The following is an 18,357-nucleotide window of genomic DNA, read 5'->3' as shown; positions in this document are numbered from 1 at the left end:
TTATGTGTTCCCGTCAGAATGACCATAGTTTTTCTCACATTTATGCCGTTTAACAAGACAAAATCAAAACATTATTCACTTTCTCTTTTTCCTCTTTTCACAGACAAACCAGTCCGTCTTCATCAAGCTGCTCCAGTCTTCTTTCAGGATTTACAACTGCACCTGGATCAACTCGGCTCAGAAAGCTAATATTGAGAGCTGTATCAAAACACTGGCTGACGTTGGTGAGTGTTGCTGCTCTGCAAATTGGAACACTGATTGAGAGAGAGCGAAAGACCGAGAGAGAGAGAGGCATTGAAATGCATTTAAAATAATTTCACAATGTACATGAATAGTGTAAACTGTAAGTTATAGAAATAAGTTGAATAATTGTGTCAATGTTGAACCAGCAATTTCTTCAGAGATGGGTGGTTTTGTCATGGTGCTTATATCCACAATTTCATTTCATAGTGTTTTAGTATGAGCAGCACAGTAGCAGTGACAGATAACAGATACAAGATCAACCGGCGTTTTGGGTGCGTGTCATGTTATGGTCCGAGCAGAACAAATAAACTCACACTCCAGTCTAATGCTTCTCTCCCCACAGCTAAAGCACGGGCCATAGCCATCCCAGTGGACCTGGACAGTCAGGTCAACACTTTGTCTCTCAAGGTCCATAGCAACATGGTGCAGCGAGCAGCCAAGGACTGGAGGACCTCTGCCCGCACACGGCCCCGCAAAGAGCCCCTTGGTGGCCCCGACTACAAGAACATCATTGAAAAGCTGCAGGTGCACAAGTTTATTATTCTTTTTTTAACAAGACCTAGAAGTGTACAGCCATGCACATAGGGAGGACTGCAGGCCTTTGAGCTTAATGTTAATGTAAGCAAGCTCATATAACTGCAACGAGAACTGTTAAGCAGGTAGAATGTTTACCATGTTACCAAACTTAGTTACGTGTGTTATCATGCTAACCTTTTGTTAATTAGTGCCAAGGTTGATGGGCATGTTGAAGGTGTCTGGTGGCTGGAAAAATTTAAAAATCACCTGATGATGGCTCAATGTGAAAAGTTTAGGGATCACTAAAGTTACTACAATTTCTCAAGGAGCACATTTGTTTGAGTCTTTATGCGTGTCTGTATTTGATTGACAGGGGGTTGTGTCCTGCCTGGAGGAGCAGTTCAGTCCTAAGGTTCAGGCCGAGTTTTCCGTGCTGGTGGATGTTCTCCACAGCCCGGAGCTGCTGTTTCCAGAGGCTGCTCGGTTACGCTGTGAGAGTGGAGCTTTCATGTCAAAGTAAGTCACTGTCGGTTGTCATTGTTTGGAACATTGGACTCATTTTTTCACTTTTGAAGGCCACATTTTAAAGTGTCGATTCATACAGCCACAGGGATAACTTGAAGAATTGCGGATGAGATAATATTTTTGACACAAGTTGCTGGTAGCTGTCGTTTTCTGCTTATATTTAAAATAGTTAAAAACGTTAAAGATTGGTGGAGTCAAAAAAAAATCAAGAGTAAAAAAAAAAAGTAACATGGACTCAACCCCTAGCCTGGCTCCGCCCGCCCGCCTACTTCCGGCCAAATTTTATTTTCCCTTCAGTAGTCAGTCTGGGTGTACAGCCCATTTCCCAGTTTTGCCGGAGATTCGACAGCCGGTCCAATCAGCGAACAGAGCGAGTGGCTGAGAACGATGACGTCGAAGTCGCGCTCCAGTTTCAGTTGCGGCCAGAAGCCGGCTCATGACACACGTGACGACCAAACGTTATGCGATTGGTTGGCTAATCCAGAGTGGCACTGGGCAGATCCAATAGTTTTAAACTTTAACAGACACCCGCCTCGATGAGTGAACGTTTGCCAATTACAGCACTGCCAGACCTTCTGTACAAATGAAATGAAGTACGATGGTCTGGTAGCACCAGGCTACTCAACCCCTGCACTAATTAAACACTAATAATTATTATATTTATTGAATCGTTGGGGATTTTTACGAGGACTTAATAAACATAACTGAAATGATTGATTGATTTTGATTGATTTTATTTTATTTGTGTATGGACATGACAATGACATTGGACGAACCAGATGCAATGTTTTCAGTAAGTGTGTTAGCATAAATGCTAGTTTACAACACCTGTCCACAGGAGGCTTTTAAAAACAACAAAATAAACAAGTCAAAACAAAAACAAGATCAAAATACTGATAAAAACTGACAATTAAAAGAGTAAAAATGCAGTATACAATGAAGTACAGAGCAGCAATATAATGTATGTATAAATGAACAACATTAACCAAGACTTAAGCTTAAGAAAAAAAACTGTTCATTTAATATACGTATCTGTAGCAAGTGGACTTCTCATACTAGTTTTAGATCATTCATTTCATAAAATATTAGTTTGATACATCCTCAAACCTCCAGGGGTGCTGTTACTCTGCTGCTGCTGTCTGGACTCCATAGAAAACAGAAAAAAGACATTTCAACCTGTGGTGATTTGATACATTATTTTTAACTTCTGAGACTGCATGACAAGTCTGCTAATGATGACACAGCACTTTTCTTGTCCCTCCTTCAGACTTATCAAACACACCAAGAAGCTTATGGACAAAGAGGAGAAGCTGTGTATCAAGATCCTGCAGACACTCAGAGAGATGCTGGACAAGAAGGAAAGCTTTCAGGAGCCTGTGAGTACTTGACCCTGTGTGGGGAGTGTGTCACTCAAACATGGCTTTCATTAAATCATTTGTCATTTTCAAGTCAACAATTTTGATTTTTTTTACAAGAAGATCATTATGGTCTCTCCCACCCTAGCTGTTACATAGAAAACCCATCAAATAGATACAATGATCTAAAAGTTTACTGAGGTTGTCACACCGTCACATTAAAAGCAATGCCGTGCTCCTATCAGCAGTGCTAGTGTGCGGTCCTTGTTTTCTCCCAGGTCTGTCGGCCCAGAGCCCAGACACCCCTTCATCAGTATGCTGTGGGCCTTTCTGTGTTACATAAGGCAGGGAGGCACTTGAGGACACACTCACACTGAGAGGGAGAATAGAGGGGAGGAAGCAAGGGAAGGAGGAGAAGGAGGGGAGGCTAGCACCGAACAAACAAATCAATACCGCAGCGAGTGCGGGGTGCAGGAGTCTGTCTCCTGCTGCACCCCCCTCTCAGCCAGACGCCTGGAAAGTGAATGACAGGAGTTGATAGAGGAGACTTAAGGAGGTGTGTGTGTGTGTGTGTGTGCGTGTGTGCGTGTGTGTGTGCGTGTGTGTGTGTGTGTGTTTGTTTGTGCGTGTGTGTGTGTGTGTGTGTTTGTTTGTGTGCGAGAGAATCGGAGATAGGCCAAAGTATATAAAAAAAAATCAGGTCTGTAATCACCTTTTTGGAAGGTTCAGACGCGTTTATTCAAGCTGCATGGTACTTCATTGGGATATGGCCACTTTTGGCTGTTTTGTGTTCAGAACATCACTTGTTAAAATACTAGGATGTCTGTATGTGCCTCTAATTGCATTTGTAACACTGTTAAAACTACCTCAATGTCGTGCACGACAGTATCACTTGCAGCTGCTTGAAGACTCAGAGTTTTGTTTTCCCACTATTTCCCGTTTTGTGTTTGCATCTTGTGTCAGTGAGCCTAGCTGTCTTTCGAAAGGCAAATTATTCAACAGTTGTGTGTAACGAGATCAGAGGAATTCTGAGTGAAAAATAAATAAAAACAATAACAGTCACTTTTTAAAAGCGCCTCTGCGCATTCGAGAAGCCAGACGGTGCGGTAACGATATGTGAAATGTCAGTTTGTGTAGGTGTGCGTGAGTGTGCTCAAGCATGCATTTATGGCCTCTCTTTGTCATATCCCTGTAGCCCTGAGCGTGGAGCTGCAGCCTCACTGCACAGGAGAGAGTGAGCGCGAAAGAGCGAGGGAGATAGAAACAAACGATTGATGGAAATAATGAGAGAGGGAGAGGTAGACAGACAAGAAACAGAAGGAGAGAGAGAGAGAGAGTGACAGCATAGGCAGCAGAGGTTGGTGGCTCCCCTGGGGTGCAATGAGTGGGTGGAGGAGAGTGAGAGAAAGATGGAGGGAGAGAGAGAGTGATCGAGGGAGGGAGGGAGGGAGGGAGGCAGCCATGTGAGGTGCCATGTGAGTGGAAGGAAAAAAAAAAAGTGGGCAGCGGCTGGCGGGTGAGGGATTGGAGAGAAGCAGAGTCTGCTTAGTCCATGAGGAGACGGGGCAGGGGGTGCGCTTACGTAACAGCCTGCAGTGGCTGAGCCAGCCTCACGTGGACCATCACGTTCTCCCTCTGTCTCTCTCTCTCCCTCTCTCTCTCTTTCTCTCTCTCTCTCTATCCCTCCCTCCTTTCTCTGGCTCTTCTGTCCGCTTGCTGCCTCTCTCTTCCTCCCTTGCCCCCTCCATTGCTTTGTCTCAGTCTATCGCATTCTGTCTGCCGCCTAAGTTATTTTCTCTCTCTCTCTCTCCTTCTCTCCCTCCTCTTGAGTCCCACCCAGCCCCCTGCTCTCTGTTTGCCTGGGGTTTGCCAGGAGCTCTGGTCGGGCAGCGAGGGCAAGATCTGCAGCAGTGCCAGTATAGAGAGATGCGCTGGCTCTCTTCTGCTGCACTTTACTTGTTTTGGCTGTCAGTTAAGGGCAGGTTTATCATTGTTTGTCCTCCCACTTTTCGAAAAAACAAAATGCAGAAAAGGATTTATAGGCCTACATTTGATGTATACAAATATTGCAAAATAAAAAAGCACTTAAGTGTGTGAGATGAGATAACATTCGGAATTTGTCCCTTACTGGAGTTATTCTATACTTTTCGGATTTTTTTTAGACTCCTTGAAAACCAAGCCACCATTGCATCAGTCTATCTCTACAAGCACATTTGTTGCCCCTACGATGTAAATCTTTTAAAAAGTGGGTCACAAATATAGTTTAATTTAAAATACTTTCTCAAATCCCATGGGTTCTGTTGTTTCTCACAAATGTTTCTTAGACGGTAATGAATAATGGACTTGCTGTGGGGTTTTTTTTCACTTCGGTGAGCCTAAACTGACCTGGTTTTATCTCGGTTTTATATAGTGCCGCCCAATTTCTTCCCTAAAGATCTCTCATTACATTGGTCAATTTCATCACTTAATTTGGCCATCCTGATTGTGTTTACCTGCTCGATTTAAGCAATGCAGCTCAGGGTTCACAAACTTTTGCACATACAACAGTTGGCAAAAAAAAAATTTAAGTTGTTTTAACAATTGATTTCCGGAAAAGAAAAAAGTGGAATTGATAAACAAACATCTGTTATTTCATATAAAAAATACTGGTATTGATAAAAATTATTGAATAATGGTTAAACTCAATAACATTCCAAACGGCTCAAGAGGTTCACATACTTTCAAGCAGCACTGTATATATATATATATATATATATATATATACAGTCATATGAAAAAGTTTGGGAACCCCTCTCAGCCGGCATTATAATTGACTCTGCTTTCACAAAAAAAATATAAAAGTGGTATGTCTTTAATTTACTAGGAACAGCTAAGTACTGGGATGTTTTCCAAACAAAGATTTTTTGAAAAGCAGTATTTTGTTGTATGAAATAAAATAAAATGTGAAAAACTGGCTGTGCAAAAATATAGGAACCCTTGTGGTTTTGTTGATTTTAATGCCTGTAACAGCATGTAAAACTGATGACTTTAAACACAAAGTTGGTTGGATTCTGTTGTTAAGCCTTGAACCTCATAGAAATGTCTGTTTAATCATGAGAAAATGTATTTTAGGTGCCTAAATGCAAGTTGCACTTCTCTTTGACTCTCTGCTGAAGTGAGACAGAATGGGATCATCAAAACAGCTCCCAAAAGATCTGAAAAACAAAGATTGTTCATTGTCATGGTTTAGGGGAAGGCTACAAGAAGCTTTCCCAAAGGTTTCAATTGTCAATTTCGAATGTAGGGAACGTTGTCAGGAAATGGAAGGACACAGGCATAGTGGCAGTTAAACCCAGGTCTAGCAGACCAAGAAAAAAACAGGAGCGGCATAGGTGGAGGATTGTGAGAATGGTTGCACACAACCCACAGATCACCTCCAAAGACCTGCAAGAACATCTGGCTGCAGATTGTGTATCTGTACATCGTTCAACAATTCAGCGCAATTTGCACCAAAACATCTGCTTTTTATAAAGACCAAATAACTTAATTTTTGTCTTATCAGTCCAAAGCATTTTCTTCCAATATGAAGCTGGCTTGTCTAAATGAGCTTTTGCAAACTCCATGCAACTGTATCTGTGGCGTGGGCGCAGAAAGGGCTTCCTTCTCATCACCCGGCCATACAGATGTTTTGGTGCAAATTGCACTGAATTGTAGAACCATGTACAGATACACAATCTGCAGCCAGATGTTCTTGCAGGTCTTTGGAGGTGATCTTTGGGTTGTGTGCAACCATTCTCACAATCCGCCGCATATGCCGCTCTTGTACTTTTCTTGGTCTGCTAGACCTGGGTTTAACTGCAACTGTGCCTGTGTCCTTCCATTCCCTGACAACGTTCCTTACAGTAGAAATTGACAATTGAAACCTTTGGGAAAGCTTCTTGTAGCCTTCCCCTAAACCATGACAATGAATAATCTTTGTTTTTAAGATCTTTTGGGAGCTGTTTTGATGATCGCATTCTGTCTCACTTCTGCAGAGAGTCAAAGAGAAGTGGAACTTGCATTTAGGCACCTAAAATACCTTTTATCATGATTAAACAGACCTTTATATGAGGTTCAAGGCTTAACAACATAATCCAACCAATTTTGTGTTTAAAGTCCTCAGTTTTACATGCTGTTACATGCATTAAAATCAGCAAGACCACAAGGGTTCCCATATTTTTGCACAGCCAGTTTTTCACATTTTATTTAATTTCATAAAACTAAATACTGCTTTTCAAAAAATCTTTGTTTGGAAAACATCCCAGTACTTAGCTGTTCCTGGTAAATTAAAGACATACCACTTTTATCTTTTTTGTGTGAAAGCAGAGTCAATTATAATGCCGGCTGAGAGGGGTTCCCAAACTTTTTCATATGACTGTATATATATACACACACACACACACACACACACACACACACACACACACACACACACACACACACACACACACACACACACACACACACACACACACACACACACACACACACACAAGCCACTGTACACACACACACACAAGCCACTGTATCAAGTCAGTATATATATACTATCAATGTACATATACTATCAATGTACATATATGGACTTGACAAGATTGACACAACATGCATAGACTCACTCAACTATAGTTTTATATTTAAAGATATATATATGTATATATGTAGTTTTTTGATCAATTGTTAGTTTTATCCTTTTTCATCAGATTGTTTGACAATAAGAAAAAATATAATATAATAGACGTATACTTTTATGCAATGCCTACATTTCTTTTTAACATATACTGTATATCATATTTTAGTTATGAGGTGTTTTCTATGATCATGTTTGTGCATATAACTAGTAAGTCATGTCACATGTTTTTACATTAAAGCATGCAATCTTGTTTACAGAGGATTAAAAAAGCCTGTTCTGTAATATAAACCACTGTCACACTCTCTTTCACACTCATCCCTGTCATTCACACACTGTTTGTCTGTCCGTCCATCTTTCTCCTTTCGTCCCTCGCTCCCTCCCTTTCTTTTTCTGCTAGCCAAGTTTCACACCACCCAAGGCAAAGCAGATTTACAGATTACCACCCTCTCATTGCTAAGCGCATCACACAGACGCATGTAGACCGAAAGCTACACTTAGACACGCACACATACACACTCACACACAAACACATACACTGTCCCATGCATGCAGTGTCACGCTGGCTATCTGTGTGAGCTCATCCTGCAGGGTTTTCCCTGCTTGTCTGTCTTCTCACGGGAGCAGTGGAACGTGGACTAGGTTCATCCACTGCAAGCGGGTCAGGTAGGCAAAGAGCTGGGTGAGCTCATGGGTACCTCCCTGTGGTTTGAAGAGTAGCTGGATTTAGGCTCAAGCCACTGTATCAAGTCGGAAAGTTAGTTACAAAATGTAAAACATTTTGTAAATCTGGTTTCGGATTTTTTTATTTATTTTTTATTCCAAATAAATCAATAAAGAAATTAAAGAAATAATGAAAAAATAGAAATTAAAATCTATTTGTCATGTAGGTTTTACTACCTGAGTTTGTGTTGAAGGTCTTCCCTTTGTCCCTCCTGACCAGCCCCCCCCCCATCCAGCAGTCAGGTGTCTGTTAGTTCAGTATTATGTTGGTTTCCATGGCGATGAGGGATTAGCACATGTTGTTTGTCTGTCTGGTCTGGCTGTGACTGGGCACAGGATGTCTGTTTGCCCTGTGTAGAAATGCCTCTGGACTCGTAGCACGGTGCACGCTGAACTATTTTAGCTCAGAGCCCTGGAGGAAACAGAAAACCACTTGTAAAAAGGCAAAAGGCCTTGGCTTCATGCATCTGACGGCCACTATGAGTGACAATCATTGTCCCTGCGAACAGTGTTTGGTCACAGTTCATAGTGTGTTATTTGAATCTTATTGCATATGAGTTGGATCACTTGTGCTCAGGGAGGCACATGACGGGCATCAGGATGAATAATGTGAATTGCAACTTTTGTGTTGAGTGATTTCTTCTAGTTTCCAATATTTTGAATGTGCATTAGCTTGTGCAACACCCTGGAATGGCATACAATAGCCCTGCCAGATAGCAATTTGGTACAGCTATCAGAAACACTGAAATGAAAAACTCCACAAACTAAAAACTGTTGATTTCCATCGCCACAGCACACTCTGTGAGTATGTACTTGATGTAACCAAAATGCTTACCTAAGCATGCTGATGTTTAGCAGGTATAATGTTTGTTTACCATGGTCACCATCTACTAATAAGCACAAGTACAGCTGAGGCCTTATGACCTGATTATGACGCTAGATAAAAGGTGTATCCTTTTGAAGACATGAATGTCTGTACAAAATGTTATGACAATATAATTGTATTTCATATAATGCAATTTAATAATTCAGTTTGGACCAACGGAAAAGCTAAAATTGCCATCCATAAAACAATGCCACTAGCATGGCTGAAATATAAGCCCCCTTCAATGCAGGGTATTTTATCGTAAGACGTTGCTCTTATTTTGTCCACCTTGTATACATGTATACATCGGGTACCAGTTAGGCAGACAAAATAAAAAAAGCCTCGTTTGCTCCTTGCCAGCTTAGCTGTCTTCAACATTATAAACTTCTTACAACCACAATCCACACTTAACAACGTTTGTGAAACACATCTAACTCTTTCATAGTGAACCGTTGATCCGTGTGTGTCTGTGTTTGCGAGACAGTCAGCCAGTTGGCCTTTTTAATGAATGCTTGTTTACGCTGCTGGTCTTGTATTTCCCGGAACTGGTCTCCCCAATTGTTCTCACATGTGGGCTTAATTTGTTTTGCCGATCTGCTTGTTTATTGGGTAAAAGCATTTAACGTGCTGTGGAATTTCAGCTTGAAAAACATCATAAATGGCGGCTCGTGATGCTTGTCACTGCATATTAAATGACATTACGTATCTACAGGTTTTATTTACCTGGAGCTGTTCTTTTGAGAAACTTCTAGAAATCAACAACTATATATACTTAAAATGAACACTTATTATTTCCTAGAAACTTGGGTACCCCCTTTGGAAATGTTTGAAAATATTGTTTTATGCTGTGTAGAGAACAGATTTAGCAGACAAATACAGAATCCTGCTAAATAATAAAGGTGGGTCTAGAAATACTGGAATCTGCATGGAAACGTTTTTTACTGAATATTCTTAACACTTGCAGCATTGCTAAAAAGCCAATTGACCTCACGGTCCTCAGTTGTAGCTACAGCCCTGCCCTTGTCCATCCTCCCAAATCCCTATTCCCAAAGTGTCTGTTCGAAAACAACAGGATAATGTGACTGACTGAAACTGATTTTTGCCTTTTTGATGAAATGAATTCATTCAATTTCACTTCCCTCCAGATCAGAGCTGCAGAGGAGCGCATTAGGGATGATTGAAGTCTTTATTTGATAACATGCAACACCCCATGTTATACAGCACATGACCAGCTTAAGTTTCAATTTAAGTTTGAGTATCACGGCTAATGACGTGACAATAATAACAAGGGCTAGGGTTCAGTTTAAAACTAATTATTGAAACCAAGTGTATTGACTGTAAGTTTCTGCCGGGACTTTGTTGATACCTGATGGTAAAGTTGTTGGACTTTTGCCCTCTGCGGAAACTCTACTTTGCACTGTGTCACCTGTCAACTTGATCAGCCTCCCCCACTGTTTACAAAGTACACACCCACACCCAGGGTCCCCTCAGGTTTCCGTTGTGGGAAAAAGTAAAGTGAAAAGAAAGCTATGAGCCTTTCCGTTCTGAACATTGTTTAGGTAACATTCTCCTCCTATGTCCTCTAGTCTGTGCTATAAGTCACCTTGTTTGACCCGAGCAACTCATGCCTCCCCCAGCCCATTCCTGGGGTTGTCTTGGTTCAGCAGATGATGCTGCTGCCCTCCGCTGCTTGTGTGAGTTTTTCAGACCACCTAAATAGGCACAGAGCAGGCTTTGTCTTTTTCTTTTCTATGCCTCTCTCCAAAGTTGTAGAGATCTGCAGACAGCCATGCTGTGTGGGGTGGGCTGGAGGAGGGAGGGAGGGGCAGAGTAGAGGATGCCGGAGGTGGGGATCGGCAGCTCATCCCCCCAGCTTGGACACCTAAGCCGCAGTGTGGCGTGCCGGTGCACATTTTAAAACCATGACTGTCTGCTCCTCGCTGGGTTTTTTGTTTGTTCCTCTACTCCTCTCCTCTCCTCTCCCTCACCCTCCACCCTCCCTCCCTTGTATTCTGTCAGTTCTTCTACCTCTATTTCTATCTCTTTCCTTTCTGGCGGCTCTTACATCACCTGACTGGAGTTTTTTCTCGTCAATGCAGCAGCGAGCAGATGAGTCAGGCTGGGCTGACTCTCCTCTAACGCCATCCTGCCTCCCCCTCTCCTCTCCTCTGCTTTCTCACTGCAGACCTAGTCAGCTGCATTGCCCAGGAGGGAGGTGAACCAGCAAAAAGACCGGTCTCTCTCCCCCCCCCCCCTTCTTTCACTGGTGCAAAATCCAAAACGTCCTCTGTCAAGAAGGAGGAAACATTAAGTCAAACATGATTCAATCCGCAATCAGTCACATAGTGTGCTCTGGGATGCGCTGGCTTTTTTATAGCGTGTAGGGCTGAGTTTGTAGTTGCACTAAAAGAGTGTGTCTGGCATTGCCATGTGGAAAATGAGGGAGGATGGCTCAATGGATCCTCACCTTCAGTTCAAGAAGTGTGTGTGTGTGCGTGTGTGTCTGTGTTTGCGAGACAGTCAGCCAGACATTGCAGGCAGACAAGTGTCTCCGCTGACTGCAGATGAGATGGAGTGTTTACTGACACAGGGTGCCTCTGCTACACGTGCTCCTCCATATCTTCACTCTTTCAGCACACTAGTTCGAAAGCTCTTCAGGCTGGACTGTCAAAATATTGATCGGGTCTTTCTTTTTTTTAAGGGTGCTGCAGGATGAGCATTAATGATAAAATCCACCATCAAAAGTAACCAGAATTTCTCTTTTGATAATTCAGTTTCAGTGTTTAGCAGAGACCTTTTCCTGTGCCACATTACAGATATGCAACGTTTCCAATGCACCAGTGAGTTACTTTAAGCAGCAACTGCTCTAAACAACGCATCTACACAAATGAGTCATATTAAGATGAATAACAATAAGGAGTATGTGTTGGCTTGCAGAAGGACAAATATCTCTTTGTTTGAATTGTTGGTGTGTAACTTGCAAACTATGTAATATAATGTAATGTGTATATGCAAAAAAAGAAATTGTCCTTATAGAACTACTAAATCATTTAGTGTATAAAATTCATAAAACAGTAAAAACAAATGTCCACCACAAGTTCTTAGCCAAAGCTTAAAAAAAAAGTAATTTAGTTGGATCAGCACTGCTGTTTTACAATAATGTGAGCCTCATCAAAACAGGGGTTTCTTTGTGTTGTGTCCACCACCTGTATCTCAGGGGGAGGCTGATTTGCCCTACACATTTGTTTCCATAGAAACCACAGGTCGCTCCCTACAGTTCATTCACCCTACAGCGCTCCACCTTTCTAATCAATCTGCTTGTCCATCTGTTCATTCATCCTCTGCTGATCAATAATGACAGTGGTGAGGGCCATTTTGAGTTGTTAGGTTGCCATAGAAACAGATGCTGACCAACAAAAGCGTCCATACATTCTTAATAATCCATCCATCCATCAACCCATCTGCCTAACGCTGCTTTCATTGTTGCACAGTAAAAAAATAGGTGGTCACAAGCACAATGGAGTCATCCACCTGTCAATCACTCCCGCAAATCGTTTGCACAACCACAGTATTGAGATTACCCACATGAATCCTTCAATCTCATTTCTGCTTGTCTGCGTCAAATGTCACGAGAGATGCACAGAGATGTTTGTGAGAGATAAGAGTGAAAATGAATACAGTACATCCTTTGGACAAACGTTTAGCCAGAAGCAAACTGGTATTACTCAATGAATACCATTTCCTCATTTAACAAAATCAACTATTTTTTCTTTTCATATGTTGTCCAAAAAAAGTTGGTGTCAGACATTCATTCCATGGTCTTATTTTACAGATTGAATAAAGAAAGCATCAACATTAAAGATTTCAGGAAAGACTATCGCTTATTATATTGAGATGAAAAGAGGTCATCTTAAAACTCTTCTGTCTCTCATAATCTTTCATAAATGCTCAGTTACGATCTAGTTATTGCACAACACTATGATTGCCGTGCTTCTCAAGGAAAGGCTCCAATTTCTTTGTTGATGTTAACATTGTCATTCTGTAAGCCATTGCCCCCATCAAGAAAGAAATGCATCATGGGATGGCTTTGATCATTCCTATTAGGTGTGACATGAGATCTGCCTAGCCCTCTTGTTATGTGATGATTGGGGATATTTAAATGGGAGTGAATACACCACACCACAAACGTTGTCTTGGACAGGACATTTGTTAACGTGTCTTTCATTTCGATTTCATTTTTATGGATCTACCTCACAAAATGCTACTTTTTTCAAAATCTAAGAATGCGAATTTCCTAGTTTTAGGCTGGTACTCTCAATCTGTGATATGGATTTAACGTCATGATTTCTGTCTCCACAGGGAAACGAGTTGAGAAAGATTCTCCTCACACGCTACTATGGAAATCAAAAGCTTCTATCCAAGTCTGAGCTTGGGAGTGGAAACAGCCTGTCTGCCGGCTTTGTCAAGCCGTCATCTGGAGGTACTGAGAACCCCAAATAAACCCTGTAGACACTGCAGAGGAAGCAACAGCAATATGACAGACTGCCTCTTAGGAGAGACAGGCTGTTTGACAGTTGATGGCAAACCTTTAATCTGCCGTTAGCTATAGAAAAGTATACTGTGTACAGTATATATTAAAGAACAATCTGTTCACACAGTCGGAATGTAGATTAGAATAAAATAAAAACATCAATAATGTGCACAGTCATATATTTTATTCCATCTCTACTGCAGGTTCTCCCATGCTGGACTCTGACAAGCCAGGCAGCAGCATAGTGGAGATCCAGTGTCTGCTGGACACGGTCGGAGCATCAGAGCTGGTGATTGACCTCATCGTCAACACCAAGAACGACCGGGTGTTTGAGGAGAGCATCCTGCTGGGCATTGCCCTTCTGCAGGGCGGAAACACACAGATACAGGTGGGCGACACAGACATTTGTAATCCTTTTCTTTCTGTGCACATTGATCAGCTGACCCCCACCCCTTCCTGCCCCCCCCCCACACACACACACACATAGATTTAGATTTTTTTTTTTTCGCCACCCAGAACTCCTTCTACAACCAACTGAACAAGCAGAAGAAGTCCGAGCGGTTCTTCAAGGTGTTCTACGACCGCATGCGTCTGGCCCAGCAGGAGATCCGAGCCACTGTGTCCGTCAACATGTTTGAGCTCAGCTGCAGGAAACGGGATGATGACGGCGACGTCAGTAATATCAGGTTCAAGAAAGGTAAAGTCAATTCATTTTATTCTTTCTGTGCTCGATTTTATTACCAAGGCTTCACTCCCGAGTGCGGCCCAAAAAACATTTGTCACCTCTGCTGCCTGGAACATGCAGTAAACTGCGGTGGGAATGAAACCTAAAGCTAGTGAGTAAGGTTCATATAAAGTTCTCAAACTGGATAATATTGTCAAAGGTACCTAAATACGGTTATTCACAATGTAACCTACTGAGTCACTGTGGCCATGTCCTCAGCACAGCACAGAGCTTTTCTATAGAAACAGTTCTGGAGTGAATGAAATGCCACACAATATGCTCTTAAGACTAACTCATACATTCTTCTCAAATTCAGCTCGGCCTTGAGTTTAAACAATACTGGACTATAAATCCAGAGCGATCTTTGTTGCTCTGCCGACCTCTGTGCAGACTATTGTTTCCCGTTTCTAAAGTCACATGTCAGACCATGTGACGGACCACAGGGCAAGCCTATCAAAAGGCCATTGTATCAAGATCGGATACTTTCATGCTACAAAACCACACTCAAAAGTAGCCACCTTGTTTTTTTTGGGGGGGGACTCTTTTTTTAATATGTCTAGGATGTTCACAGGTTTCAGGCAAACTGGTTTTCCACCTCTATCCTCTGACAAATGTTACTCTACTGTCAAGTCATTACACAACAGTTAATCATATATATATATTTTTGTATCTCTTTATGTTGGCATGTTGTGCTGTAGGGAAAGACTCTGGGCTTCATATTCGGGAGGACATGCGAGGGCAGCTGAAGGAGGCCTTCTGCGTCACCTCAAAGGCCTTCTGTGCCTTCAGAAAGGAGCTGGATCCAGACCTGGAAGGCCTCGGACAGAACAGTGAGATAGTCGGTGTGGAAGAGGTTTTAGAAGAAACCCAGATGAGCCCGGCCATCACCATCATGAAACCAATCCTACGCTATCTACAGCTGCTCTGCGAGAACCATAATTCTGACCTGCAGGTACTGGCCCCCCATTTTTTTTTTTTTGGTTTAGAAGTTCAACTACTGTTAAATTGACTGCTGATTGATTGATTGATATGGGTTTTTTGTCTGCTCTGTATTCAGAACTTTCTGCGCAACCAGAACAACAAGACAAACTACAACCTTGTGTGTGAGACTCTTCAGTTCTTGGACTGTATTTGTGGAAGCACCACTGGAGGCCTGGGGCTGCTGGGCCTTTATATCAACGAGAGTAATGTGGACCTGGTTCGGCAAACCCTGGAAACCATCACAGAGTACTGCCAAGGACCTTGCCATGAAAACCAGGTATAGGTGGAGGATTGGTTAGTTTGGAAGATAATCTGTTTATTAGTTTTTTGTAACAGATGATAAAACTATATTACCTTACATTTTGGTCCTGTATTGAGGTTATAGCTTGTACTTTGTCTTTTCCTTGATTCAAATGGGTATAATATATGTTTTATGTTATTATTGTTGTTTTGAATGCTGTAGCCTATTAACCAAAACTACGTAGGAAACCATGAGTATCTTTGTTGATTTCCTTCTTTCCACGACGACATAGGTCTGTTTTCATTTCTGCATGCACTGAAAGTCAACTTGCACAGGTTAGAGTTTATCGCAGTAAACATTTTGTGGTCGTTAATATTGTAAAACAGTTTTGTGGCCACATGGGCATTTTTTTTAATAACCATTATTTGGTGGTCATCTAAGGAATGTTAGGCTGTGATGTTATCAGAAAATCCAACCCAGAAGAAATGGGAAATAACACTTAGCAAGCATTACACTGGAAGTGGCTCATTTTTCATCTGTGTAAAAACTCAGATTAAACCCCAATATGTTGAACCAATTAACAGAAACATTTACTTCCGTTCATTTCTGTGTTGTATAATGTGCTTTCACTCTAACTAACCCCTTTCACTTTTTTGTCTCAGACCTGTATAGCAAAGCATGAGTCAAATGGCATAGACATCATTATAGCTCTGATTGTCAACTCCATCAACCCTCTGGGAAAGCATCGGATGGACCTGGTGCTGGAGCTCAAGGTGAGCAGCAGGGGTCTCTAGGAACTGTGAGGCACAGCCATGGACAGCCATTATTATAGTAATACTTGGCATTCGCTCTATAGTACTCAGACCTGTGCTGGGAACAAGATAACTATGTTGTTTTCACCAGTGTTTGAAAGAGCAATAGCAAAAAACATAATTTTTTAATGAATACATGGAGCCATATTTTTCTATACATCTCACCTTGCTAAAAATTATATATAGCGGTGTGACTGATGAGGTTTTCATTAATGAAATAAAAACTTTCAAATGGTTTGATTCTGATAAAAATTGTATCCATTCCTGACTAACGCTGTATTTCGTAGATCTAAATGTATTTAATTTAACCCTTGTGTCGAAGAACAATGCCTCCAAGCTCCTATTGGCCATCATGGAGAGCCGCCACGATAGCGAGAATGCAGAGAAGATTCTCTACAAGATGAGACCCAACGAACTGGTAAGTGTGTGTCAACATGCATATTGGCACGGACCCTCACACGCACGGTTGCTAGTTCCCATATAAAATCTGTTCTGAAGTGAATAGGTTGCAGTAACATTTGGTGACTTTTCTGCATCAGGTGGATGTAATGAAGGAAGCCTACGCCCAGGGTCTGGAGATGGAGGAGGACGGGGAAAGTGTTGGAGACCACATTAAACCCAAAGACGTCGGACACAACATTTACATCCTGGCCCACCAAGTAATACAAATGCCCGAGGTGGTTTTTGTCTGTGACAGAGGCATTACTGAATTTCTTACCTCTCCTGTCTGACCTTCTGCTGACCTCAAAGCCTTGCACTGCACTAGTGTGTGTGTGTGTGTGTGTGTGTGTGTGTGTGTGTGTGTGTGTGTGTGTGTGTGTGTGTGTGTCTGTGTGTGTCTGTGTTTGTGTGTCCTCTGTGGGAGATGACGGAAGACTGCTCTTCTATGAACGGACCGCTCTGTCAGTTTTTTATAATTAGTTTTCAGGGTATGACACTGGTTCTGCAGATATAGGCGACCATTGAAGCAGGACGTAGTCGCTGTATTACTAAACAAATGATTGCAGGGTGGTTTGCAGGGTCCAGGCCAGTGTATCCACAGTTAAAAAATGAATGAGTTGTGCCCTTGAAAAAGTAGATCTATTGTCCTTGTGTGTATGCATCGTGTTTGTCTTTGCCTTTCTCTACAGTACAGGTCAGAGGGTAGACGGAGTCTAGCGTGTTTTCACTTCTGCTTCTTAAGAGCCAAGAGTATTTTTGTCTAGTTTCATCATGACATGGAAAGGACAGTTTGACTTTTGATATTTTATTTTTAGAAACCCACACATGAGACATCCACATAGAGATGAGTTCGACAATTATCTTTCTGCTGTTTGCTTTTCAGGGCTACTGACTTTTATTGTAAATAAATAATAAGTAAGTCAATAAACAAGCAAATGATAAACGTTAGTTCACAGAAAATGGGGGTGGAAAACTACTGCTCATAATTGTTACAGTCAACCATAGGATTTACAGAAAGTGAATAAGAAACACTATATTCATCGCCCTGTTTTGACAATTATATATTCAAAATAAATGGTAATAGTAAATTGTAGAAAAAAATCCAACCTCTCAGCACAGTATCCAATACACTGTTATGTGACGGCCATTGGTCTTTATGATTTCTTCTTACAGCTCTGTGGCACATATTTAAGGCAAACTTTTATGACGTACAGAGAGAAGCTATAAAAAGGAAAGCAAAAACGCATTTTGAATCGTAACGTTTAGTAGGAGATTATGTGATTGTACTTGCCAAATGCAACTGAAAATGGGAAACGAAAAAGTAAAAGTCTAAGACCTAGCTAATAAAAATCCAAAGCTTTGGGGAGACTGATAGTGAGTTTCAGCTCTCATTTCAGTTGCAACTTTATTGTTCTGGTTCACTCTCACTACTCACTCAGGGTTGTTTTTGGCTGAAGAATGCAGCTGCAAAAAGCAATGCATGTTTCTTTCTTACGTGCCTTTTAGTTAAAAATTAAATTAATGAGTTGTTTTGTTTTTGTATCGCAGCTGGCCCGACACCATAAAATCCTGCAGCAGAGCCTGAGGCCAGGGTGTGGGCCGGGGCTAGGGGGGGACCCTGACAATGAGAAGGATGACGCTCTTCATTACTATGCCAATCACACAGCTCAGATAGAGGTAAACCTTATAGCTTCATCCACATACTGTATACTCTCCATTTCTTGCTAAACTTTATTGAACAAGCAAATAAAT

At 41.7% G+C, this 18,357-nt stretch overlaps 1 protein-coding gene across 1 annotated transcript in view; it reads left to right on the top strand.

The window, feature by feature from the left end:
* The window catches only part of itpr2 (inositol 1,4,5-trisphosphate receptor, type 2), a 62,175-nt gene that overhangs the window by 27,369 nt on the left and 16,449 nt on the right, over positions 1-18,357 (top strand). The window contains exons 34-46 of the mRNA XM_080027752.1: positions 104-224; positions 587-768; positions 1,133-1,275; positions 2,552-2,660; positions 13,235-13,355; positions 13,610-13,794; positions 13,923-14,103; positions 14,829-15,082; positions 15,188-15,388; positions 16,015-16,125; positions 16,487-16,582; positions 16,704-16,823; positions 18,154-18,282. Coding sequence (XP_079883878.1) covers positions 104-224; positions 587-768; positions 1,133-1,275; positions 2,552-2,660; positions 13,235-13,355; positions 13,610-13,794; positions 13,923-14,103; positions 14,829-15,082; positions 15,188-15,388; positions 16,015-16,125; positions 16,487-16,582; positions 16,704-16,823; positions 18,154-18,282 — 1,953 coding nt within the window. The remainder of the gene's footprint in view (positions 1-103; positions 225-586; positions 769-1,132; positions 1,276-2,551; positions 2,661-13,234; positions 13,356-13,609; positions 13,795-13,922; positions 14,104-14,828; positions 15,083-15,187; positions 15,389-16,014; positions 16,126-16,486; positions 16,583-16,703; positions 16,824-18,153; positions 18,283-18,357) is intronic.

This window comes from Ammodytes marinus (genome assembly GCF_949987685.1).
Source record: "Ammodytes marinus genome assembly, chromosome: 5".
NCBI lineage: Eukaryota > Metazoa > Chordata > Actinopteri > Uranoscopiformes > Ammodytidae > Ammodytes > Ammodytes marinus.
This window is presented reverse-complemented; position numbering and strand designations above follow the sequence as displayed.